At 34.2% G+C, this 27,155-nt stretch overlaps 6 protein-coding genes, 2 long non-coding RNA genes and 1 pseudogene across 9 annotated transcripts; 3 read left to right on the plus strand and 6 right to left on the minus strand.

The window, feature by feature from the left end:
* Positions 1–1,250: 1,250 nt before the first annotated feature.
* LOC147930081 (F-box/kelch-repeat protein At4g19330 pseudogene) lies at positions 1,251–2,453 on the minus strand (annotated as a pseudogene).
* A 118-nt stretch (positions 2,454–2,571) lies between these two features.
* LOC104729301 (uncharacterized) lies at positions 2,572–5,421 on the minus strand. The gene is made up of 5 exons (XM_010448237.3): positions 4,117–5,421; positions 3,944–4,024; positions 3,647–3,867; positions 3,327–3,550; positions 2,572–3,231 (listed from the first exon to the last, which is right to left on the minus strand). The coding sequence occupies exons 1-5, from the start codon at positions 5,006–5,008 to the stop codon at positions 2,619–2,621; spliced, it is 2,031 nt and encodes a 676-aa protein (XP_010446539.2). The 5' UTR covers positions 5,009–5,421; the 3' UTR covers positions 2,572–2,618.
* Positions 5,422–7,095: 1,674 nt separating this feature from the next.
* Positions 7,096–7,978, plus strand: LOC104729302 (FCS-Like Zinc finger 7). The gene is made up of 2 exons (XM_010448239.3): positions 7,096–7,507; positions 7,701–7,978. The coding sequence occupies exons 1-2, from the start codon at positions 7,206–7,208 to the stop codon at positions 7,792–7,794; spliced, it is 396 nt and encodes a 131-aa protein (XP_010446541.1). The 5' UTR covers positions 7,096–7,205; the 3' UTR covers positions 7,795–7,978.
* Positions 7,979–9,591: 1,613 nt separating this feature from the next.
* LOC147930082 (uncharacterized) lies at positions 9,592–12,523 on the plus strand. The gene is made up of 2 exons (XR_015574026.1): positions 9,592–10,151; positions 10,239–12,523. It is a non-coding gene; the product is annotated as an uncharacterized LOC147930082 (long non-coding RNA).
* A 79-nt stretch (positions 12,524–12,602) lies between these two features.
* On the minus strand, positions 12,603–15,341 carry LOC104729304 (inositol-3-phosphate synthase isozyme 1). Its single transcript, XM_010448241.2, has 9 exons — positions 14,988–15,341; positions 14,825–14,893; positions 14,582–14,717; positions 14,245–14,492; positions 13,916–14,142; positions 13,706–13,821; positions 13,450–13,626; positions 13,168–13,356; positions 12,603–13,084 (listed from the first exon to the last, which is right to left on the minus strand). The coding sequence occupies exons 1-9, from the start codon at positions 15,173–15,175 to the stop codon at positions 12,902–12,904; spliced, it is 1,533 nt and encodes a 510-aa protein (XP_010446543.1). The 5' UTR covers positions 15,176–15,341; the 3' UTR covers positions 12,603–12,901.
* Positions 15,342–18,466: 3,125 nt separating this feature from the next.
* LOC104729305 (protein NEN4-like) lies at positions 18,467–20,195 on the minus strand. The gene is made up of 5 exons (XM_010448242.2): positions 19,669–20,195; positions 19,257–19,303; positions 19,104–19,167; positions 18,817–18,948; positions 18,467–18,739 (listed from the first exon to the last, which is right to left on the minus strand). Exons 1-5 carry the CDS (start codon positions 20,104–20,106, stop codon positions 18,647–18,649), a joined length of 774 nt encoding a protein of 257 aa, XP_010446544.1. The 5' UTR covers positions 20,107–20,195; the 3' UTR covers positions 18,467–18,646.
* A 163-nt stretch (positions 20,196–20,358) lies between these two features.
* On the minus strand, positions 20,359–21,521 carry LOC147930083 (uncharacterized). 2 transcript variants are annotated; one of them, XR_015574028.1, is made up of 3 exons: positions 21,069–21,521; positions 20,638–20,821; positions 20,359–20,523 (listed from the first exon to the last, which is right to left on the minus strand). It is a non-coding gene; the product is annotated as an uncharacterized LOC147930083 (long non-coding RNA). The 2 variants fall into 2 exon arrangements; XR_015574027.1 differs by having other exon boundaries at positions 21,007–21,221.
* A 684-nt stretch (positions 21,522–22,205) lies between these two features.
* LOC104729306 (uncharacterized) lies at positions 22,206–24,174 on the minus strand. The gene is made up of 2 exons (XM_010448243.3): positions 22,792–24,174; positions 22,206–22,506 (listed from the first exon to the last, which is right to left on the minus strand). The coding sequence occupies exon 1, from the start codon at positions 24,026–24,028 to the stop codon at positions 22,793–22,795; it is 1,236 nt and encodes a 411-aa protein (XP_010446545.1). The 5' UTR covers positions 24,029–24,174; the 3' UTR covers positions 22,206–22,506; position 22,792.
* Positions 24,175–24,847: 673 nt separating this feature from the next.
* On the plus strand, positions 24,848–25,574 carry LOC104729307 (uncharacterized). The gene is made up of 3 exons (XM_087478655.1): positions 24,848–24,911; positions 24,960–25,152; positions 25,256–25,574. The coding sequence occupies exons 1-3, from the start codon at positions 24,848–24,850 to the stop codon at positions 25,572–25,574; spliced, it is 576 nt and encodes a 191-aa protein (XP_087334781.1).
* The last annotated feature ends 1,581 nt before the right edge of the window (positions 25,575–27,155 follow it).

The raw sequence follows: 27,155 nt of genomic DNA on the forward strand, positions 1-27,155 counted from the left end.
TGACTGTTCAATCTCCATTACAAACTTCTTATACGAATTTTTGAGACTTTAAAAAGGATTCCTAAGACTTAAAATTAGACAAATAATGTTATAATAAGATGGTTCAATTTTTTTTGTTTTTTTTTTAAGTTTGGTTAGGATTGTGTTTCTATTTTCGGATTAAAAAAAGGAGAGAGAATGAAAATTATTATATGGATGAGGATGACCCATCATCCTACTCTAAATCAAATTCTTTGGAGATCTTAGTTCATATATGCTATTTCTTCTAATACAGGGCTTCTCGTAAATAGAATTATAAAAGCTGAAAACTTCTGCCCGATTCATGGATTCATCTGATGCACACCCTCCCATTACGTATATTTTAGGATATATGCCATCAACCACTGCGCTGTTCCTGGCCATGGACATGCTAGGGGCTTTACGTAAGGTGTGAATACTTCTATTTCTATACACCCACACGGAGGAGGATGGATCATCGATCGTATCCACCAATTATGTAGGTTTCTGAACCAACAGTCACACAGGGTATTGGTACTTGATAATTGTACAATGAAGGCAACGGCACCAGTAAATTTCCAGTAGACTTTTTCTTGATCGTGCCACCGTTGGTTAGGGTTTGATTAGGTTTTATCCAAAGAGTGAACCAACAAGGATAAGAACGAGTGGGCAATTTTAGCAATACGAAGGGTCGGGCGATCAAAGCAAATTCGCTCAATCATCTTATCAGACGAGCTTGGAAATACTAGTATTGGGTAGTACTATCCGGAGACGTGGGCTATAAGCAACTCACAACGATTTCGTGTGGAAACGGCGATTGGTTCTTGCTATGGGGTACGTCTTCTTGGGAGATCATAGCTCTAGGAGTTACGGCTAAATAATACGATCAGCTACACTTCTCCACTATATATATCCGTAGCTTATAACCACTGCATCACAATCACTGATTCAGTTTGTTCATTTATCCGTTTTCCAAGTGTCAATAAGTCCCAAGAAATAACTGATTCATCTTGTTCATCTATCCGTTTTCCAAGTGTCAAAATAGTCCCAAGAAAAAGTCTCAGGAGAAAATGCCGACATTGTCTCAGTTGTCTCTCCGAGGATTATGTTGTCCGGAAACGTGACCGGCATAACTTAACAAAATTGTAATCTTATCCCGAAAACTAAAAATAAAAAGCACACTTATCTTAAAGGAAATCTATCATTAGATAATATCAAAATGTTTTAGGATATGAAACTTATACGATGTATCATCGCTAGCTATGGACTAAAAACACGTGTCAAATCAAAAGCATACTGTTGATCAATATGTTCTCACAACGCAAGAGTAAATATTACTGATTAACAGCGAAATAGGGGGTTTAAACACAATATCAACCCATTCAATCTGACCCCAAACTTCACCATTGATGCTCTTGTCAAGCAAAATCACAGCACACCAAATTTTCTTGTTGAATAACAAGGGGCTGTCCCAAAATATTACGAGCTTTTCACCAGAAGCACAAATTTCAGTCCCAGCTCTAGTATACGCATCAAGTCCTTCCAAACCCTTGATCGATCTCCACTCTTTTGACTTTGTTTCGTACCACGAGTATTTTTTATGCACATAAGAGTACCTTACATTATCTATCACACAAAAGCTCTCCTCCAAGTGTCCCTCAAAATCTTGCCATTTATTTTCTTTAATAAGGTAAACGAAGTTCTTCGTATTGCTCTTCATATAAATCTTGCCACTCCTCGGTAGGAGCTTTTTATACGAAGAGCCCCGAATCAGACAGTCAGGCTCTCGTAAAGGTTTCCAAGTTTGAGTCTTTGGATCAAAAACCTCACCCCAATACTGTGCATTTACACAACCTCCCATCACATATATTTTCCCATGGAGGACACATATAAGGGGATCCTTGCGAGCCACCATCATCCTAGGGGCTTTACGCCACTTGCCACTCACGTCACGAGACATAACCGACGAGGAGAGCGAGTATTGGCTGCCGAACTTGTAGAGTTCTGAACCAACCCTTACGCATTTTATATAAGGTGGTTGAAAAGAATAGGAAAAGGGCTCTGGTATCAAGAAAGCTTCAGTAGACTTTTCTTCAGACGTGCATTGAGTTATTAAAGTTTGACGATCAGGTTTTATCCAGAGACTAAACCAGAAGAGGCCAGGACGATCGTACAATTCTACGCTGACATAAACAAATTCCTCTTGAGTTTTAAGTTGGGCTCGTACCTTATATAGCATCTTGGAGAGGACGAGCGAACGGAAGCTCTTGGAGACAAGAGTGAGCTTTGGGTAGTGCACTTTCGATATGCGAGCCAAGCAGCTCAATACAATGTCCTCCGGTAGTGAGGAAAACGACGACGTAAGAGGCGCCGGCGAGGCCGTAGAGGATGGTTTGACTTGTTCGGCAGCTCTGTATCGGACTTCATAGCGGCGCTTTTGTGCTAAAAATACACGATTAGGGTTATCACGAATAACTTATGCGTACTATTCTTTTGCGTACCATATATATATATAGTATTTTACATTTTTACTATTTGGAGTAAATAAGATATTATCGTAGGAAAAAAATTGACTAGAGAAAGTTTAAACATAATTACATTAATACCCCTCTTCTGAATTTTCAATGCATCACTGTTTTATCGCAGTTAGAATTATTATTAGTTGTGTAAGCAACTCTAGCTGCTTCAAATTTCACCTTTACATCTTCGTACATTTTCAAAGAAGCTTCCGAAAACTTTTTCAATCTCTCAAGAAGCTTCGCCAAACTGGAATGCAAATTAGACAAATCCGAAACCAACACCGAACCACCACCTTTTTCTTCCTCCAACATCTCCATATCTAATGAGAACCCCTTGATTGACCCGCTGAGTTCATCGGACGGCAAAGATTTGATCCCAGCCAACCAGTCTCGACACAGCACGAATATAGGTGGAGCCAGGACACGGCGCGGGGACCATGGTCTTCGGTTTCTTAAAGACCGTTCTTGAGGGAGCATGACACAGTTGTGAAGCCAACCGTTTAGAGCTTCCACATAAGAAACCATACTGTTTACCAAATCTACAAAGCTTAGACCAAAACACTCTGTTTCTTCTATAAGTTCTGACAAAATCCGTCTCTTGAGCAAGTTCTCGGACACTGTTGTTTTGGAGGAGTTTCGACAATGGTAAGCCAGTGAAATGGTAATGTACTGTGAATGATGACATTCAAGCATCGCTTTCCACATTCTTATCAACCTAAAGAGAAGACAAAGACCAATATCAACGAGAGTCCAATATCCAAAAGTTAATTAAAAAGAGACATTTGGTTATTTAGTTACTATACTATATACCCTTGAAGAAACTCTAAGAGCTGTGGCTGGAGCTCGTCGTCTCTGATTCTCTCTATCCGCTTTGAAATCGAATCAACAGACTGAATCGCTACTCTGATTCTTGAATGAAGATCTTTAGCAGCTGCTCTTGTTCTATCCATCGATTTAGCGCTGTGATCTTTTGTGAATTGGTTTCTTAACTGCTCGCATTTTCGATCATACTCTTTTCTAATCACCTCACTCGCCTGCAGTTGAACACAAAAGACAAAACAAATGAGATGTGAACTTCATTGAGCACAACACCAACGGACATAAGAGTCATGAACTCAGATATGTTTTACCTTGACTTCATCATATAGTTTTCTTTCCCACGCGTATAACCGATCAAGCGAAGAGGAGTGACTTCCTGAGATCATACAAAACTCTTCAATGAAATCACTTCCACTTTCATCATCATGATCTTCCTTTGATGTTTGGATTAACGGATGTCTAGAAGTAGAGGATCTTGAAGACAATGTTCTCTTCCACACAATGACTTTACTAACTTGATGACTCAATGGCTCTACATTAAATAAAGCTTAATTTAAACACTACAACAACTCATAAAACAAAGACAGAAGATAAATAATAAATCAAACCTTGAGAAACTGGTGAAGAACTCTTCCCTCTACAACAAGCTCGCTTCAATGCTGCAAGAAACGCTATTGAGTTCCCTTTTCCTGGTTAACAAAAACAAACACACTCACGAATCAACCTTCAATTTCAGTTTCAAAATCAACAACCATTCACACAATGAAAACAGAACTCAGACCTGTCATATCAGCAAATCTGACTCTGATCTTGTTAGCTTCAAGCATTCTTGAAACTTCTTTGCCAGATTCAGAAGCTCTAAAGAACTTATGCTCTATATCTTTCATACTCGACACAAAGTCTTTAGCTCTATGTGTGATAAACTCCGATGGATCTTCTCTTTCACCGTTTCCACCTTCATCATCATCACCTTCTTCACAACTCTGTTTCCTCTGCTCTGCTTTAAAACTCGACGAGTCTTGCTGAGTGCCACATTTTGCTACATTCCCTTGACTAAACTTTCCTAATCCTACAACTGCTGCATCACAATCAATCTCGGTTTGTTCTACAAATCTCAAGTTATCAAAATCGTCACAAGTGTCAAAATAGTCCCAAGAAGACGTCTCCGGACGGCGAGGACGCGGCGGAGGAGGAGAAAACGCCGGCATTGTCTCCTCTAGATCGTCTTCGTCGCCGTCGCTCAGAGGGTTAATCGTGAAAGTGACAGCAGAGTTAGCCGTATCCGTCTTCATGAAGCTTAGATTCACAAAGGGTTTAGGGTTAGGGTTTGGATTCGAGACATGACTCAGTGGCGAGTCGTCAGGGTAAGAAGAGTTATGAGAAGGGGATTTCTCATTATTCTCAGCCTCAGTGGCGGTTAACGACGGAGATGATTCATCAGCCGACTCCGTCTCAGCGTATTGACGGAGACAAGCTCCGATGTTCCGGAGTGAACGGATGTATGACACGTGTGCGGCTGCCAAAGCACATCTAGAATCCATAGCTTGTTTGACAAATCTCTTCCTTTCTTTACATAGCTGAAGCGGCTCATTCTTCTTCTTCTTCTTCTTCGTGTTCATCATCGATGTTTTCGAGTTTGAACATCCCATTTTCTCCAATATCGAATGACTCATTACTTCAAAAGCAAACAATAAAAATCGAAACTTTCGGATTTTGTTCTCTACCCTGAAATCTCTCTCACAGTGGTTACAAAACAGAACAAACTAAAAGAACCCATTTGAAAAGACAAAAAAGGAGATTGGTTTATTAGACGAGAGAAAAAAAAAATGATAAGTCTTGAGGTTTTTTTTGTTTTGTTATACTTTAATGGAGGTTTGTGAGAATTAAGAAGAAACAGAGTGAGCAGTAGCTTTCACCACGCGAAAAAGGAAAGGTAGTTGGTTGGGGGAATCACTTATAAGGAAGAATCCAAAAATTGCTTATTGAAGGAGAAAAACCTGATAAAGGGAGGAGCTTCGTTCAGACAAATCTTAAGAGGAAACAGAGAGAGAGTAGAGAGATGGGTGTGAAGACATTTTTGTCTTCTTGGTTTGTTATCGTTTTACGTGAAGAAATTAAAATATTATTAGTCGTAAAGAAATTGCAGAGATTTTAGTTCATTCCAATACACATCAGTATCATTACTCCAAAAGCTGAGCTAGAAAAAAATAAAAGTTAAAGCAGTGAGAAAATCAAAATCCTAGCCCAAAATTTTTCAGATTCTCTCTCTCTAGAAACTACAAAATCTATTTTATTTTTGAATATGAACATGAAAGCTACACATTTTGAATATTTTTGTTTTCTTTATTATTTATTTAATTAAACTTACGAGAAGGGGAGTTATGTGAAGCTCGTTACTTTTATTTATTTATTTGGTTATACTAGTTGTGAATGGACCGAGCAGGGAAAGAGAATGAGGGAAAACCAAGTCAAAGCTTAACGTATCTATTCCATAATCTTCTGTTTTTTTGTGATTTGGTAATCGTTGAATCTTCCAAAGATTGATTTAATTCGGTCTATGACCAGTGGTGGATTGAGAAGACAAAAAAAAAAGAAACGCTTACTTAATCGTTCGGTTTAACTTTAACCTAATTGGGCCACCTAAGGGAGGGAACTCTTTAGTATGGAGAATCGTGCATTTGTTTTTGGGTTTGAGCAAATTGCCCTTCTTTTTTTTTTCGTCCCTAACGGCTCCTTGAAACCTGGGCTTTAGTCTGTGTATGAGTCGAGTCAAAACCAAATTGTCAAACACACTCAAGTATATTAAAATTAAAAGGGATATATAATAATATATATATGACGAGGGACAAGAAAGAATGGAGGTTAAAGGGATATAATAACTTCTTGGAAGTGAGATATGGGAGAAAATTTTGCATATTGTAAGATGATGATGGTATGGAGAATAATATATATAGTATATAGTGTTTTGATCCATTTATCTATCAAAAGTTCAAATTTTTTAAACTGTGAGCTATAAAAATAAAGTATGAAGCGCTTTTTGGAGTCTCTAAATCCGACCTTACATGAAAGGTTTTATATTGGAAGAGTACTCGAGAGCAACTTTGAAGAATAATTTCACAATCATTTAACGGCGTGACCTTAATCATATGTGTTGGGTTTAATTACTGGTTACTGTCTCAAAGTTCTACTATAAATTTAGACTTTTTAGTACGTGTAATGTTATAATCCTTACGATTCGCATACACTAACTAATACATGTAGTAATTGAAGCAATCTTGCAAGCCTTGACTTTTCGTACGTATGCCTCCTAAAGAGTAAAGAGTAAAGACCCACCCAATATGTTCATTAACATTATATAATGTCGACACTATTATTTTTGGGGGAAACTGCTCTAAATCATTTGTATATGGAATCAACACTCAAAATTCAAATAATAAAGGATACCAACAAAACAAAAAAATCTTTTCTATATACCAAATCTAGAGGATATCAATTTATAAATGTAAAAAACGTATAAAAATAAATTTGAAAACAAATTATGGCTTCTTTATTTCTTGTCGAAAATTAAATATAACTGGGAACGGAGGGATGTTTGGCGTCCACAGACCAAATATCTGAAATTATTGGCCTACCAATAAAGACCCTAAGGAATAATAATTGAATCTTTAATTAATCATTATCATACTGTATTAAGCATTACGAGTAAATACGTAGGCGTGAATTATAATAATCAATACACCATATGATTGCGTGTATATTTAAACTGAGTGGCATGGTTACACACAATTCCCCTCTCCAAGCAACAATCTAAATTGTAGTATAGAGAAAACAAAAACACTTTTCTTTTTTTTTCGTTTTAGAAACAATAATATGTTGATAGGGAATCGACCACGGCCTCAAATGCAGAGAACCACAAGCATAACGAGGATCACCGTCGAGGTTGACGATGATCAGACCTCCGGTCAAGACTCTGACGTAGCTATGACGGTGGTAGACGGCGGAAACAATTACGACCAGCGGTTCTTGGGGATTTTGTCGCCCACAAATCACCGGAGGAACGAGAGCCAAGACGGTGGGAGATCATCACCGTCCTCGTCGTCGTCGTCTTTTCTTGGAAACTGTGGCTTGTGCAAACGCCGTTTAGCTCCCGGTCGTGATATTTACATGTACAAGTATGTTTACATTACTTGCCTTTTTCCTTAGTTATTTTTCATTTTTAAACCTTTGACTACTAGCTATCGCGTACCACCAAATTATGAAAATTATTTATTTTATCTAATAGTACGAATCAAAGATTTAATTACTTCTCCTTTTCTAATGTATCACGAAGTTATATTTATATATATATACGTAAATAAATTGTAGAGGGGACGCGTTTTGTAGCGTAGAATGCAGAGAACAACAAATGGAGCACGACGAAGGCAAAACAAGAAACCGCGCCGTACAATCACCAAAATGAAAAATATGCATGGCTCAAATTTGCTATTACTCTTAAGTTCGTGTGTGCTTTCTTAACTTGAGATCGTTGTTTTTAATCATTAATTAGTCTCCATTATGTAATGAAACTATTAACTATCTTTCAGGTCCTGCATATATATATTGTTTTAAGGATATACTATTTTATCTTGTCTCTTTTCTTTAAATCCGAGTTTATTTAGTTTTGAGGATATGCTATTTTATTACTATTTTTGTAACATTAACTAATTTAGCTAAAAGAACGAGTAATTTATACTAAAACAGCAAACTTTACGAGCTAGTGAAGGTTGAAGTAAGCGCACCACGAACCTCGTTTTAATAATTACTTTGTAAGCCAATAAATATCAACACCATATGCAACTCACAGTAATTAAGAAATTAATTGATAAAAGGTACTACTATAAATTATGTTATAAAAGTCACATCCTTTGCCGTATTCTATAGCTAGTACATGAATAGTGACAGTGTGAATAATTCCAATGTGACATTATGAACTTTCTTGTGATATATAATAGTTTTGTCAAGAAATAATTGGTGGAAATTTCGACAAAAAATGTTTAAATAATGGATTTTAAAATGGAGGTCACTGTCTCGTGACGACGAAAGCGTCTGATGATTAATAATGAGGTGTAGAGTAAACTAATGCGAACACTCGTCACACACCGATCAAAGCTTAGTGATGACCTAATATTAATAACCATTTGCTATTTTACTAATATATAACAGAAGAAATTCAAAACATGTAATAACAAAAATATTTATACATACTGAAAAGTTTAACATGTCGTATAAAAGTTTATACATGCATGCTGTAAAAAATCATATGCATGATGATGTAAAAACAACATACGCTATATAATATCTATATGGAAGAGTACTCTGTGCTAGAAAATTATTTTTCCATGCATGTCGCAAAATTAAGTACAAGTTTTAAAATTTATTATTTTCATATAATATATATCTAAAACTGATATTGGATTTTTGAAAATTTGAAAACAGAAAAATTCTTTTGAAACGATACTTAAATTAAAACAAAGTACTGCATGTCATGATGCTCAATAATTGAAAGATTCTCTGTATATTAATGGTTTATGGAAAAGGATCAGTAGATAGGATTAGGTTTATAATTAGTCTATGGATTATTTATATAATTAGTTTTTTTCTTCACTAGCTAGTCTTCTGAACTCCAAACTTCAAGGCTTAGTTGTTGGAGTTTCCGGAGTCATCATATTTTGTCTTCATTACTAATTAAATTGTTTATTGTTTAATCATCGATAAAAATATAATTTGAGGGGAAATAACTAGATTCATTTGGTATCAGGGTATAATCTTTATTCTTTAATCAAAATTAGTATATATCAGTGTCTCTTATTTCATTAATAAAAAAAAAGTCATTGAGGTCACTGATGATGCTATGGTAATAGTACTATTTTAATTTCTTTTCAATGGTTTATGAATCAAAGAATCGGTCCATATTTTGTTATTTATTCCTCCAAATTTAAATTGTACACTTAGTTTTTCAAAATAATAGAATTATTATGAAAACGACAATTAGGTTTTAAAATCTGTGAAGTGCAAGTGCTTGCTACCTGCTATCTCAAAAATATACAGTAAAAAGCTGGTCTATTACACAAATACGAAGCTCTACACTACAGTGAGAATAATTAACGGTCCAAAACCATTTCAAAAAAAAAGATATGATGACCGTTAGCAGTAAAATAGTAAAATAGTAAAAGTAACCGTTGTAATAAAATAGGGAAAAAAAGAAACAAATCAAATCGACAATTTCCTTTTTCGTTTCGTCTGAAAAAAAAAACCAAACCCTTTCTGCTGCTTATAAATAAAAAATTCTCATATTCTCTCTTGAAACCAAACCCTTTTTGACTCTACTTTCTTCTCCTTCGAGAAACGAGAGAACGAAATCACAAAATCTAATTCTTTTCATCTATATTCTTTTTTTATTTCTTCTTTCGAAACAGAGAGGATCATACAGAGATCCGACATTAATTGAAGTAAAGCCATGAGAGAGCTTTAGTAGCATCTACGTTTCGTGGTTAAATGAATGATCACTGCCACTGCAACAACAAGTTTCTCTCACCCGTAAGCTTTTTTTTATGGGAGCGGAAAGCATCTAGTCTCAGCAGTTTTCAGTGGTCTCCTCTGTCTTAGCCAGTCGGGAATGATGTAATGAGAAGAATATCAGGGTGTTTCGACGATCGATCGATCATATCAGTTCAGTTCCGTATAGCTTGCCTGAGACTGAGAGAATGATGATGAAAAAGAAGATCACCAAAACAGAGTGGGAGTGCTTCGTCGCCGATCGATAACAGCAATTCACAGGTTTGTTCCTTCTTTATTTTTTTTATTAAAATATTAAATAATAATGATTTTTTTTTTAGTTTCTTCATCAATATTTCCTTTTTCCAGAAAAAAAAAAACCAGAGCGTCATCGTTTGTTCTAACCGGTGGATATCATGAGGGAACTACGTTGCGTTGGGTCATAGTGTGGAACATCATAGTGTGGACTCTCTCTTTGCTACCCAACTTCAACCAGGTATTCTTTTGTTTCCTTCTTTTTTCTTTCTCGTTTCCAAAAATACTTAAAAAATAAAATAAAACTAATAATTAAATTTAATTGACAAAACAAAATTAAATAAAAATTAAACTTTTTTTCTTTCCAAAAATTAGTTAGGTGTTAAATTTAAGTACGTTGAGAACAAACCGAACTTATGCATCCAGTCGTAAGCTAGGTTGCATGGAAACGGAAACGGATACGCGGAACAAAACGTTTCGGAAACGGGAAACGGGTTTTTTCAAAAATTAAGTAATGGAAACGTGTAGGAAACATATATATATATGTATAGCTATATATATATATATAGAGAGATATAATGAATCCTCAAACATAAAAACCATATTAAAAAAATATGAAACAACACAAATTCAAAACATAAATATTAAATAGTTTAATTAAAAGTAAAACTGTATCAAAATAAACGTTCAAAATCAATTTTTTTGACCATCATCACAATATATTTAGGGATTAACTTTTAAGCTACTAATGATATTATATTTTTTATCATTATATGTATCATGAATTCTTATATTTTCAATTTATTTATTAAATTTTGAAATTATAAATGTTTCCGTTAAGTTTCCAAAACAGAAACGGAGTTTCCATCGTGTTTCCAAACGGAGATTTTTAGGAAACGTGTTTCTGTGACTTGTTTCCGAGTTTCCGTTTCTGAAACGTTTCGGAAACAGGAAACGCACCTCAAAAAGAGTTTCCATGCAACATAGGTCCTAAGGAATTTTCCTCTGGTCCGTCAGTTTGGTGTTATAAGTTCAACATGTACTCACGTAATATAGATTTAACATTTATACTAATTTAAAAAAAAAAAGAGTTTTCTTTTTCAAAAAAACTTTTTCTAATAAACCTAAAATAATTTAATTCACAAATATTTTAAAAATGTAAATGGTTTTCTTTTTAAAAATTAGTTTAAGTGTTAAATTTAATCACGTTGAGAACAAACCGAGTTTAGGCATCCAGTCTTAAAGAATTTTCCTCTGGTCCGTCAGTTTGGTGTTATAAGTTCAACATGTATTCACGTAATATAGATTTAACATTTACACTAATTTTTAAAAAGAGAGTTTTCTTTTTCCAAAATATTTTTTCTAATAAACCTAAAATAATTTCATTCACAAATATTTAAAAATGTAAATGGTTTTCTTTTTAAAAATTAGTTTAAGTGTTAAATTTAATCACGTTAAGAACAAACCGAGCTTAAGCATCCAGTCCTAAGAAATTTTCCTCTGGTCCGTCAGTTTGGTGTTATAAGTTCAACATGTATTCACGTAACATAGATTTAACATTTACACTAATTTTTTAAAAGAGAGTTTTCTTTTTCCATTTTTAAAAGAGAGTTTTCTTTTTCCAAAATACTTTTTCTAATAAACCTAAAATAATTTAATTCACAAATATTTAAAAAATGAAATGGTTTTCTTTTTAAAATTAGTTTAAGTGTTAAATTTAATCACGTTGAGAAGCTTAGGCATCCAGTCCTAAGGAATTTTCCTCTGGTCCGTCAGTTTGGTGTTATAAGTTCAATATGTATTCACGTAACATAGATTTAACATTTACACTAATTTTTAAAAAGAGGAGTTTTCTTTTCTTTTTCTAAAATAAAAAACCTAAAATCATTTATTTCAATTTTATATAAACTTTTTGTTTTTAAACAATTAGTCTAAGTGAGAACATCTAAAACACATTGAGAACATAGCTTACGCATCGTCGAGTCATAAGGATTTTTTCTAAGAATTTTTTTCCTTGGTGTTATAAGTTCAACATGAGTTCAATATGTTAATATAAATTTTTAAAACTCTTTGTCAATATATATTGTTTGATTAATACAATAAATTAGTAATTAATATAATATTATCATAAATATTTAGAACTTACTTTTTTAATATTGTACTATATCTAAAATTTCTTATGTATTAAAAACGTAACTATAATGATTAAATTTTATTTTTAAATGTATACTTTTTTAATACCTCTATAAATAATAGTTTATATCGGTCATGGTATTATAAATTTATAAAAAATTACTTAAAGAGTTGTTTAAAATGTAATTATGTAAACAGTAAAAAAGTTAATAGTGGAAAAGAGATCGCCAGTCGGATAAACATTAAAAAAAAGTTGGTTACACACATACCAACTTTCTCGTAGATCATCAAAAAAGTTGTTCATACACACTCTCTCGTAGATCATCAATATTGGGACCGAAACCATGATTAAATATCTCAATATATAAAAGCTGGTTACATACATACCAAACCGAATCATATAAGCGATACTGAAATTTTTTGGTCTCCAACCTATAGAAGAAACACTTGTAAAATATACCAACCCATTCGGATTACTACAAATACAAGTTACTTCACACCCTACAGAGATCAAATCAGATACACATGCTTTCATAAATTTTAAACATAAAATAAAACACAATACAAAGACCCAAATTAATAACTTAAATTATGGGCTATTTAAGGGGATTGTTTTAATCCCTTCTTCTTCTTCTTCTTCTTCTTCACTTGTATTCCAAGATCATGTTATTCTCCGGGGCCAGTCCAACGCACGCCCTAAGAATGTTCTCCAGCATAGCCCGCTGCTTAGACAGCGCGTTAACCACCGGCGTTCCCGACGGAACCAGCGGTGCCTTGGTGAGGTAGCTGAGTATGGTGGCAACAGGATGGAACGAATGAAACTTTCCCTGCCAGCAAACGAATCAAAACATCAAATTAAATCCTGCTTAACAACAATTGAAGACCGTAAATGTATTGTTAATTCACAAACCTCTCCCTCGGATTTGAACTGGATCCTGGTGCTGAGCTCCGCAAGGAGAACAAGATCCAAGATGATTGGAGCAGCTAAGAGAGAGTCCTCGCAGGTATTGTGCATCACGATTGTGTTCTTCCCTCCCATGAAAATCTCTGATGTATACTCGTCCATCGCTCGCTTACTATCAGCAACATACGGTACATACTGCAAAACAAAAGACACAAATAGGATCAATGGGTAATGGAAGATGTCGTAGCGGAAACAGGTTTTGATTGTCTCTATGGTTTCTAGCTATACCTTGATGACCACAACATGGTCCGGGTGTTCCCCAGGCTCAAAGAGGATACCGTTGCTAGCAACCATATCGTCCACGACATTGCTTTTGGAGATCTCCTTAGATCGGAATGTCTGTGGAGCTGAGAGGTTCATTCCATCGTTGTTCCCCAAGTGATTGTAGCTCACAATTGAAGTAGGCTATATAAAACACACATCTTTTGACAAATTTCTTCACTAACAAGAAAGAGTGTGACTTGATAGACAAGTTAAAACAAACCTTAATTCCTGCACCAACGAGGAAATCAACCAAGACAGATTTCATCTTGGTTTGACCACTCTTGAAATCATCTCCACCGATCAAAACATTGTTTTTGATCGCCAAATCAATAAGACCTACAACAAATCCCACAAGAAAATCAGTCAAAAAACAGTAAGGATTCCCAATTTTTGATTGATCGATGACTAAAAACTTTCAAGTATATGAAACCTGGAACAAAGGTGTTCTGAGGGCTTCCATTGATGAACGGGATGCCTTCAAGAACACAAGCAATAGCATAAAGCGTTGAAGGAGATATCTCGGCCTCATCCTTCTCCACAGACTGCATGAGATTCTCCATTGTGTCGTTTAACCCAACGACCACATTGCTGTAACGCTCTGTGTTAGCCGTCCAGAGAACCACAACCCTATCCACCTTATTCTTCTCCTTAAACTCCCTAAAGATCCAAAACATCACAAGAATAAAAATCACGAAACAGAGGAGATTTAATTCAACAAGCAAGAAAAACTCTGTTTTAAACACACTATATTATTATTACCTCATGTCCTTGATGATGTGGTCGATTTGTTCCTTCTTGGTACCTTTGATCACGTGGTTAGCACGTGAGCCTTGATTGGCAGCAATGAAATCAGAATCGAAGATCCCAGGGAGTGGCACAATGTTCTCCATGAAAGGCCTCAGCTGTTTCTGCAAGTCGATATCAAGAACCTTGGCTCTAGCCATGGCATCTGCTAAGTTCATATCACTTATGTCCCATCCTCCAAACACAACATCATCCGGATTCACCTGTTTTGCCAACAACAAAAACCCCAAAATTCAATATAACATAAACCATCTCAGGATGAAGGTAATCATGTTTGTTATAGAAAACAGACCATAGGAAGAAGACTCTTGAAAGGAGCATAGATCTCTTCACCGTTAAAAGATCCAACACGAATGGATGATGCTTGAGTTAGTGAGCCGAAGTAGTTCGCTTGTTGCACTTTGTCCTTCGTAGCCCACGAGATTCCTCTGTTTATTTTTAAATTCAATTATATTTTCCGACAAGAAAAAAACAAAATCAAATATATAAATCGTTACAAGGATTCTATCCAACAAAAAAAAATAAAAAGACTCACTCTTTGTTGGCAATAACACCAGCGGTGAGAGTTGATCCATTGTTTCCTCCCAAACCCACAAGCATAACCCTTTAACGAAAAACAAATCAAAATTGAACGACGGAGAAATCAAGAAGATCGAAACTTTGGTAAAAAAATAAAAAAAGAGTACGTAATTAATTACCCTAATTTGGGGACACGAGTATCGGTAACGAAATCGTATTTGACAGTCTTTGGCTTAACAATCCATTGGAAAGTACCATTGACGTTCTCATGCACAACCTCGGTCGTCTCGTAATCATACACAGAGTGAATCTCATTTTCAGTGTACTTCACGTTCAGGCTCTCAACCTTAAAGTCTTTAATGAACATTTTCGAAATAAAAGAAAATTTGCTTCTTTGTTTTGTAATATCGCTTTGTTTTAGTGCTTCTCTTAATCAGCGGAGGAAGTGGGAGTTTATATAGACGAGACAGTGAGGGAGATAGAGACACGTGTCGTCATATCAGTGGTTAGTGGTCCCTATTTGCCCAATGCATGTGAGAGCTCATGATGCTTCTGGTTTAACATAGTGAGAACACACGTGTGGGGTCTCTCACACGTGAGAGGTGCGGAGGAGAAAAAAAATGACACGTCAGATATCTGGTCCATACACGTGGCGTTGTTTTTGCTGATGATGGTTTTCAAAGTACTCGAACAACCGTTAGTTACTTCTGTTTACTCTCTCAGTTTCGTCAAGCGATGGGACCATTTAGGTCCGTTACAGTTAGTGCGCTTCGTCAGTTACGGAGGCCAGAGAGTGAACAACACGAACCACTATTTTAGCTGTCACGGGGTCAGTGTAGGAATCACGTGCAGTGATTAGCGCGTGAGAAAGTTAACATCGTAGTTAACGTTCGTTTGGAACAACAAAAAAGAGTAGGACCGTTAAAAGACTTTTTTGTCGCCGTTAAAGTGGGTTCCAACTTCCAATGGAATCTTTTGTTGACTGGGGTTTGAAGCACACGTGAATTTTACTTCATCACCCTCCTTTGTAAATTAGAGACGTTTTTATGTTTAGTAATTTGGCATTATGCATAACATGATTAATGTAGTCAAAATGCCGATGATTTCAAGGTTAAATAGTCTAAAAACATTGATTTTATATAGTATAAAATTACTTTCACACTTTTTCTACTAGTTTGGTTTGACTGTTCACGTGTCTTTCATGTCCTCAAGTCACACCAAATCATTTCAGTTCACTTAAATATTTAAACAACTTTGCATAATAACGCCTGATAAAATTAACTAGGCAACAGAAGAAGCAGAAGAACCAACGTGGGTTGTCCTTAGAAGTTTAGAACAAAGCCAAATCTGAGGTTTCGGATTGACTAACAACGTGAGTGTGTGAGCGATATCATACGAAACGAGATGTAAACTTCTATTTACGGATTTTCACAAAAAAAATTGATTAGTCATTGTTAAATATACATGACATGCCTTTATTATGTAATGTGATTTGGTCTTGTATTTTTTACATTTCTATTTGGCTCTCCTATCATATATGCTGATTTTTTGAAACAACCTACATAAAGAAGATATAAAAGCTCTAGTCGACATAAGAAGATTCTCAAAATCTGAATCCAAAAACTAGTTTCAATTAATGGAGTATGAAAAAAAGATATAGAAAAAAGGTGCTTGGACATATATATCTTGGAATGGCTTTGAAAAAGTTTGATAGGCATGGTTGTGGCCATACGTACGTTTGTAGATTGATAATTTGTTTCCCTTTGTGAACTCTTTGGTTATATTCCTCCACGCCACATACTTCTCTTTATTTCACTTTCAATTTTTATTTTCACCCATTTTATCATTTGTGGTATACATGATGTTGATGTATAGGAAATTTCTGGTACGCTTAATTATGTCCAACTATTTCATGAAACGAAGCTTATCCATAATTAATTCTCAATCAAAGAAATGTAATCTAAAAAAAACCGTAGTGAAAACGATATAAAGCAGACATATATACTGGTTATTATTTTAATTTTTTCGAAATACTACTGTGTGAACCAAATACAAAATTTAGTTACAATTATATAATATGGATATAGAGCACATATTTCATTTTGTTTCATTACTAACAAGTAACAACGGATAAATTGTTTCCAATTTAAGCAGAGTAAAAATTGAAATTCAAGTTCTGACCCCGAGCTTATCTAAAACTAAATTCACAAACAAATAAAAATGATTTCATATTGGACAAAATTTCAAGCTGAATTAATTTTAAATTATGATAAAGATTTTATCCAAAATTGAATGCTCAAACAAATGATTAAATACGACAAAGATAATTAAAACTATTACGATAAAATTAATAATAGATAATACGACAAAAAGTAAACATATTCAGCTGTTACTACGAATATATTTTTAGTTTTTTTCTGTCTGCAATCTGATTTGGTATTTAATATATATAATTATAACAACCATAATAAACAATTTAACTGCAATCATGTACATTTTATGTTCTTATCGACATAGACATAATTTATTTTGTATTCACGTTGATAACGGATAAACGGTTTCCAATTTAAACGGAGCAATGATTAACATTAAATTTTGATCATGAGCTTATCCAAAGTTAAATGCAAAAAAATTTATTTTAAGTTGGACAAATTTTCACGTTGACATATTAATTTTATATTACGATAAAGAGCATATCCAAAATATAAATTTTAAACAAATGATTACATACGACAAAATGATTAAAAAAATATATTACCTTAAAATATAGATAAATCGTAGATAATACGACAAATGGTAAACATATCTAACAATTATTATAGTTTTATTTTTATTTGTATTATTATTCTGATGTGGTATATATTTTGTTATTACAATTGTATTAGAATACATAATTTAAATGCAACTCTGTATAACTCTTTTTTTGCTTCTAATCACATGGAAATATTTATCCAATTCATATCGTGTAGAGTTTTGATATCAAACCAACTTGTTTTGTCAAGTTCACGACTTGTGTATTTATACAAGAGACTCCTTAACTAGGATAAGCTCAAAGATGCTAAAACTAAGGGACATGCATGTCCTTATCACAATATAAGGGGGAGGTATTGGTTTATGATTTAGAAAGAATTTTAATGACTTTGTGTTTTTAAAAATCTTGCTGACTTTTAAAATCATAGAAAATTAGAAAGTAAAAATGACGGATACTATAATAGATTGTTTAGGAAGTTATTTTAAATCTTGCTGATTTGTGTTTCCTAATCTTGTAAAATCTTTCAAAATCTTTCTATTTGATGAAAGAGTTTTCATGACTTTTGTTATGAAGGAAATGATATAAAATCCTAAACAAATAACACAAAATTTGAATTCATTAACAATCCAAGATTCTTTTGTTTTAATTGAATAACATAAAACTTTTCATGACTTTATAAGACTCTTAATCCAATAACACTAGATTTATCAAGATTTTAGATAATTTTTTACAAATCCACAACCAATAACACCAAATTTTTAAAGATTTTTAAAAAGTCTTGATTGAATAACAACAAACTTTTAAAGTCATTAAAATTCTTTCTGAATCCTAAACCAATAACCCCCCTAAATATAAGTCATTAACAATATACAATCTTATTGTCAATATATCGTAATAACTAAATAATAATACAAATATTATGTGCTCTATAAAATTTCAGGTAAAAATTAAATATATGTTGTCAGTAGACAGTAATTACAAATATAATTAATTTTCTATTGAATCTTTCGTAATATAGTCAATGAAGGTAAACATTTGTGCAATATATAAATAAATAAAAATTAATATCTAGGAGGGACGCAATAATCATCTAAGCAAAGAATGAGAATGATTGATCAAGCTTTGGAGAGTTTGATTGCCTTGAGCTTTGCTTAACAGATTCTTCACATTTTGTGTCATCTGTATTGATTTAAACAAGAACATTTAAATTCCATATATAGTTTTAACTTTTTAAAAGAGAAAAAACATTATTATACCTTCACGAGACTACTACTACCCTTCGAGTAAGGCATTGCCCTTTGGGCTATTTGGTAATTACTTCGACTTCTTGTCATGATCTTTGAAGAACTTTGCCATTTTCCTTCCAACTGATTGGGAAGTGTAGATTCCTGTATATTTATGGGATATATATACACACACATATATATATATATATATTTTTGGTAAGATACACACACATATATATATTAATGAGTTAATTTATATCTTTACATTTATGAAATAAAGAAATTTAAGAAGAACAAAAAATGAGGATACGACATACCAAGAAAAGCACTGTTGCACAGTGCTTGAGGACCTCTAGATTCATTCGAACATCATCAAGACTCCTGTAATTTTTGACATATGTGTGTGTTATTTTATCTTAAGAAAAGTGTAATATTAATAGCACCACACAGAAAAAAAAATGATTAAGTACCTGTGCTTTTGGACTCCAAGACCAAAATAGGCTGCCAAACTTGCCATCTACAACAAAAATATGAATAATACACATTTAAATTTCCCAAAGAGGTCCAGTGTACGTTTCATATCTAAATTCCATTTGCTATTTTATATAGACTGATGTGTTATGAAATTTTATGCAAGTTTCTAATCTTTATAAATATACGAGATTTTTTTCTTCTTTTTTTTTTCAAAATTTCGTAACGTAATTAAACAAATAGATGTGTGACTGGAAAACCAAAAAAAAAAAGATAAATAACTGATATTTAATGAATTTAGTATTATTTTAAAGAGATGTAGATTAGCTTTTTTATATATACTAGAACCTTAGATTTCTAAATCAATTTCTAAACATGCCATATTATTTACAAAGTATCTTGGATAAGTACCTTCATGTTACCAGCTCTTTTGCCAAACTTGTCACTTAATAATCCCAACGAATCAATGATCCCCGAGGGTTCAGGCGCAGCTTTACCGATCTCAGCGTAAGCTTCTTTGATCCTAACGCAATCGAATCTTCTGATGTTATGACCTGCCCAAATCCGGCCGTTCAACAAACCATAAATCTTCTCAGCCACATCTTCAAAACTTGGTGCGTTCGTAACCTTATCCCTCGTGATCCCATCTGACCTAGACGACCTTATTGAGACCACAGACAAGTCTTTAGGTTGTATAAGCGTTGTGAAACTCTCCAGCTCCTCGAGTTTCCTTGGACATACGATGATCGCACCGAACTCTAGGATGTGGAAATGTTGTCCTACTTTGTTCGGTACGGTTGTTTCTAGATCGAAGAAGACGATTTCGTTGGGAAATGTTTGGACCTCCATAGCAGGTTTTGGTTTATGTTCGATTTGTTAATCCTATGAGTGGGTATGTGTATATATTGTGGATTTGAGATTTGCGTTTACGTGTGATACAAGTTAGGAGTAGGTTTATGTTTGAGGGTTACTATAGGGATTATTTAGCTTCGTGGAGAAAATTTTGCACTGTAGGGTAAGTAAGAATCTTTACTTTTCCTTTATCCAAACTAATAAAAAAGGATTGTTATATTAAAGAGTTCGTTGGTAGATTCATATTGTAAGAGAATTGATTCCTTTGATATTGTTAATTTGTGATGAAGATACATATACAATGTCCCCACCTCCATAGATCATATTCGAAGTATTGATCCAGTCCTGATATGATCTCTGAACTAGAAATACTCAAAATAGATTGCTTTAGATACTCGATAACCCAAAACCTCTCTGTACATGGGGAGAGTTGAAAGAACAAACATTCGTCATTAGTGATTAACAGCAAGTATTACAGAAACCGTTGTAAAAAGATGAATATGACAAAAACGAATGCAGGAAGGTTACCAAGTCTTTGGGGGGGAACAAACCATTAGCTAGCTTTCACAACACAAAACTACAAGCCGGTAATTGCATCAACAACAGAGTCTCCAGCTGAGGTAAAAACCCAGCAAGAACTACATCCTCGATTTGTTTCATCATTAAAGACAGAAACTCTTTGACTAAATTACCTTTTTGCTTAGCTCAAAACCTGCAATTTTGAATGATAGATGATCAGTTTGGATACCTCCATATATTGTTTCACCGACTAAGAAGAATACAGTATCAAAAATTTCAAGCAATCTTTAGTTTATCTAATGGTAATATATGAAACCAATCCTTTGAACATAACAGTTTAGGTGATTCACATGAGACAAAATCATCTCTATTATCTACCTAACCAGATATCTTCATGATTCTTACACCTTCTCCATTAATCCAACTAATCATAACATTACCAATCAGTTCTTTGACACTTAAAAGCCTAGATAAGGGAAGAACAAGGGTGCACTGGCGTAGAACAAACTCCCGAAGACCAACGCCACACCAGATCGATCCATAACGTAGGCGACTCTGGGGTAAGTTCGAGCCAACATTATATTGGAGAAGACAATCATGAACGTCCCCGTTAGATTCACGCTTCCGATCACGTCAAGCTTATCATTCGACGCGTGTAGAGCTGCAAGGCCAAAGCTAAGGCTGGTGGTTAGGGCCAACAAACTGATGTCGTCAAATCTGTTGGGTTCTGGTGCGTTGTTCTGGTTCCTTCGTCGTATCTGAGGCAAGAGGTGGTAGTCATTTCGTCGTGGATGGACTTGTTCCTCGCCACCTTCTGCCTCGCCGCGGTTGAGTGGACGGTAAGCGTCGCCAGCGTTTGCAGCCATAATTTGTCGGACGACTAAGTAGATGGGAAAAAAAGATCCGATCATTTATGTGGTTTTATACTAAATTTCTATTGATTTAATATTTTTGATTAGGCTATTTAAATATTTTTAATAATGTTGAGATTAATTAATTTACATACTTAGATTTTTTTTAATGATTTGGAGATATTCATATCTTTTCATATCAATTATAATAACTATTGAAATTTTATAATACTTTTTTTTCCTAGTTTACATTTAAAATTTAATTCTTATTGTATTATTATATAATAAAATTAATGATAATTAATAACTAATCCGTATGTGTATACATTGTGAATTGTGAATTTGGGGTTTGAGTTTACGTATGATACAAGTTAGGCGTAGGTTTGTGTTGGAGGGTTACTATGGGGATTATTTAGCTTCGTGGAGAAATTTTTAATTTTTAATCTTTACTTTTTAATCTTTACTTTTTACCTTTATCCAAACCAATAATAAATGGGTTGTTATATGAAAGAATTCGTTGGTACTTGGTAGATTCATAATGTAAGAGAACTGATTTTCTTTGATATTGTTAATTTGTGATGAAGATACATATACGATGTCTCCACCCCCATAGATCATATTCGAAGTATATTGATCCAGTCCTGATATGATCTCTGAACTAGAAATACTCAAAATAGATTGCTTTAAATACTCGATAACCCAAAACCTCTCTGTGCATGGGGAGAGTTGAAAGAACAAACACTCGTCATTAGTGATTAACAGCAAGTATTACAGAAATTGAGGTAAGAAGATGAGTATGACAAAAAAAAAAAATGATTGCAGGATAGTTACCAAGTGTCTGGGGGTAACAAACCATTTGCTAGCTTACACAACAGAAAACTACAACGAATTTGAAGCCGGTAATTGCATCAACAACAGAGTCTCCAGCTGAGGCAAAAAAACCAGCAAGAACAACATCCTTGATTTGTTTCATCACTGAAGACAGAAACTCTTTGGCTAAATTACCTTTTTGCTTAGCTCTCAAAACCTGCAATTTTGAATGATAGATGATCAATTTGGATACCTCCATATATTGTTTCACGAACTAAGAAGAATACAGTATCGAAATCCAAGGAATCTTTAGTTTATCCAATCCTTTGAACATAACAGTTTAGGTGATTCACATGGATTATGAATAGAGCTAGACAAAATCATCTCTATTAACTAGCTAACCAAATATCTTCATGATTCTTAAACACCTTCTCCATTAATCCAACTAATCATAACATTACCAATCAGTAGCCTAGACAAGGGAAAAACAGATATAAAATACCTCAAACTCTGGTACTAGATGAATCATAATCATCAGGAGCAACACGTGCAATCCAATTATTCAACGTCCGCTTGACATCAGTATGATTAACATAAGCCAACTCATACATACTACACAAGTTAACCACCAAGCTCTCGTTCAAAGCAGCAGTTGGTACTCTCTCCAAAGCACTCTCCATCACCTTAATCGCATCAGACAAATCTCTCAAGTACATCAAACAAAGAGCCTTGTTATTAACAGCGATAGCATCCGAGTTATCTCTTTCAATGCATTCGTCATACACTCTCACAGCAGAAACATAGTCCTTTGCCACAACATAAACCAAAGCCTTATTCCTACCCACAAGATTCTTAAACTGTGTTTCATTCAACAAACCATTGCTCTTTCCTTCATTCAACATCTTCTCAACACGATCAAACGTGGCTTTAGCTCCTTCTATATCACCAAACTGCATTTGAACAGAGCCTAGCTTCGAAATCAAAACAGGGTCTAACGGATCACGATTTAACAACCCCTTGATCAAATCCAAAGATACCCCAAACTCCTTGTGACCTAAATGAAACCCTAACAAGCAACTCATCACAAATCTCTCTCTCTTCTTCCACAACTCCACAGAATCATCTAAATTCTGAGATTCTTTATCTCTGATTCGATCTCTAACAAAGTCAAGCAAAACGTATAACCGATCTAACCCTTCCTGACGGTTACCAAGCTTAGTCGGAATCAAAGCGTAGAGCCACCGTAAAGAGAAAGGAACCATAGATCCTTTCCGATTAGGGTAAATCTCAGGGAACGATTCGTACCTGTAATGCGTACCGTCGAAATCGTGCAATGAGTTAAGCTCATGCGCTGCTTCATCGGAGCGACGGAGCTTGACGAGAGCCATAACTTGGTAAGTTAGATAAGTGAGATGCTCGTGAGGCTTTGTGAGGAGGAAGAGAGCTCTGGCTTGAGATATCTTCTCGAGGATCGCTTGCCATGAGCCACGGGTTGAAAGCTCGTGGAGCGAGCCGAGATCGTGGGTTAATTCGTCGAGCGAATTGAATCGTTCCGGTGGTAGATCTGATGAGGCTGATTCGAATGTCGTCGGTTCGAGGGAGTCTGAGTCTATGGCGGTTTGAACGGTGTTGGGATTGGTAGTGGCGGTGGAATCAGTGGAGGAGGGATTGAACTCGGGTCGGGTTTCGGATTCGGGTGAATCCGGATCCTTCGCTGGAGATGATGACTCCGTGAACATTGTGGCAAGAGAGAGTTTTCGAAAAAAATTAAGCAAACCTGGTTTGGTCTATTTGCGTTTTGGTCTTTACAAACATTAAGCTAATAATAAGATTATTTTTGGTCTTTCAAAATTCGATTTTGTGGGTAATACTAGATTTTACCCGCGGAGCTATATTTTATTTTAGAAAAGAAAAATTTAATTTGATTAGTAGATTAACTATATATATATATATGAGTATATGACTAATGTTTTGCATATTTTAAATCTTTATCCCTTATATTTATACATTAATTAAAATTTAACCCATGTTCTAGCATTTGAATGTTGCTATAACCCGTTTTAAAATAAACCCTGTTTCAGTATTCTGGAAATTGTGTTAGTGTATAAAAATAATATTTTAATTTCATTCTTATTGATTATATGAAATTTGTTGCATCCAAATGATTTAATAAATTACAATTTTCTGAGATTTGTTCTAGTCTATAACATACATTGATTTGATTGAAAATTGTATAAAAATATTTTACCGTCATATGTTGAATAAAGTTCTCAATTATATATGATCATATTAAAGTTTCTCAGATCTTGAACTTAAATTTCATAATATTTTTCTTTGCTAGTTTACATTTAAAATTTAATTCTTATTGTATTATTATATAATAAAATTAATGATAATTAATATCCAACAGAGACACAATACTTATCAATTAAAGTCTCTTATACAAGAAATGAAAGTCTGTATATATATGCTTATGACGAAATTTTCTTACGATCTGTAATTGGAGACTCAAACATCTCTAATCTTCTTTGTGCTCTCTTTCTCAACATTAGAGAATAATGGCTAACAAGAAACCTCGTTGCATTCCCCCTGAAGAGCGGAACATGTGCGTGGGGGTTGTCTGTATGTTATTATTCATCGTCTTGTTTTGTTGGGGTGTTTATGTCTCAGATCCGCGTAACAGCCCACATATTACAATAGCTTCTATGAATTTTACTATAACAGAAAATTCTACTAGTGCGAAGTGGGATTTACTTATAAGAACTCCCCCAAGTCTTCCTGGTGACTACATCTGTCTCGAAGGAGACCTTCAAGTTTTTTTAATTTACAAACATGTCATCGTTGCTACTTCACCCCCACAAAGGTTATAGTAGATTTTTTATTTTTTGTTAAACCGATTTATCTTAGTTTGTTGTTTCTATATATACTCATAAGCAAAGAATTTACAAACTTTTCTGCTTGTTCAGGTACCAGAATCTCCAGCCCCATTGGCCTCATTTACTTAGAGTATCAGTAGTTGCTTCTGAAAACGATATCAACGGTGTAGCTGGAAAAAACGTTTTTGATGATATTGTTAAAGAAAGGAGTGAAGTGCGGTTTGCATCGCGGTTTGTTTTTCCCGATTGTAGAGAAGACACCACAGGGACAATGAGCTTTGTATGTGATGAAGTTGTCTTGCGGTTCGATTCGAGCTCATGGACGATGGCGACGACTAAGTCTAAGAACCCAACATGCGTCTATCATGCGACCTCTATAGATCATTATCTCAAAAAGGTTATGGTTTGATTTTCGTTATTGGTTTTCAATTTGTGTGTGTGTTAAACTAATTTGATTAACTAATATAATTTGGTAGCAAATCTGAAATCTCTCAATTTCTCTCCCTGTTAACTCTCACAAAGTCACAAGTTGGGCTCACCTTTTCATTCCCATTATATATTCATCTTGTAAACTCAAATTGGTATCGTTGTTAAAAGGGGACAAACAAAATAAATGCAAGGTACATTTTAAGGAAAATAAAAGTTATGGATTGTATCTCGAATGTTGATAATTCAGCTTGCGTTAGAGATTCAAGGTGATTTTATCGTCAAAACTTAATTTGTCTTTTAACTGTACGTAAAACTCAAGTTTTAAAATTTATATGAATTATAGAGATTAAATCATATTTTATTTTTTGTTAAAGAGATTAAATCATATGTTATGTGCGATATCGCTATAAGTTTTATCTTATTCGCATCACCAAATTTTCCTACTGCTGTGATACTTATGGATCATGTCGTCGTTCCATCCAGAGCTTGACATCCTACTTCTTTTTTTTTTTTTTTTTGCAAACGAAATCCATGATCGTCCGTATATATGAATTCATCAGCATTATTTCCAATACTACTTTTATATTAACCACGTGAAAATTAAAAAATGCAATATGGTTATAATAAATAATAAATGCCAATATTTTCCTTATTAATTGCATATATTTTTCTTAGTAATTGCATATATTTTCCTATTGAAATTAATAATTTATTAGATAACTTTTCTATTAGAATTAGTTATATAATAGATTACTTTTGATTTTCTATACTTTCAAAAATATTAATTGTAATTCTTTTATTTTTAGTTTTTAAAAAAATTTCCTATAATTATTAAATAAATGTTCTTTTTACACATGTCAAAATATTATCGATATACATGTCGCGATTATATGAATTACTAACTTTGAAAACTAAGGTTTATATAATAAGATATTTGACACATGTCGCGATTATATGAATTACTAACTTTGAAAACTAATTTTTATATAATAAGATTCTCAAAATCTTGAATTTATTTTAAAAAACTTAATTTATACATGTGTCGAAGGAAATCTTCAAGCTTCTTTTATTTACAAAAACATGTTATCGTTGCTAGTTGCACGCTTACGATCAAGGGTGCACTGGCGTAGAACAAACTTCCCAAGACCAACGCCACACCAGATTGGTCCATAACGTAGGCGAATTGGGGTAAATTTGAGCCAACAATATATTGGAGAAGACAATCATGCACGTCCCCATTAGGTGCACGCTTTCGATCACGTCGACCTCCGGTGAATTATTATAATACATAATTGGTTTGATTATTTACACAAGGTGGTAAACAATCGATAGTCAATATTAGTTATGCAATTTCGCATTTTCAGTTAGAAAACAAAAGTTGTGACAAATGATAAGGGTCTTGTACTTGCTTGAATCAGGGACAGCGTTGACAGCTCCCTGGACGTTGCTGAAGTTACCTGATCCCTTCGAGTCAACAACAAAAGCAAGTCCACAGCGAGATGTATCTATAAGAGAAAAGATTATCACAAGGATTATTATCATGATCTAGGATTGACGAAAA

The sequence above is a fragment of the Camelina sativa genome, chromosome 12 (assembly GCF_030686135.1).
Source record: "Camelina sativa cultivar CO46 ecotype springtype chromosome 12, ASM3068613v1".
NCBI lineage: Eukaryota > Viridiplantae > Streptophyta > Magnoliopsida > Brassicales > Brassicaceae > Camelina > Camelina sativa.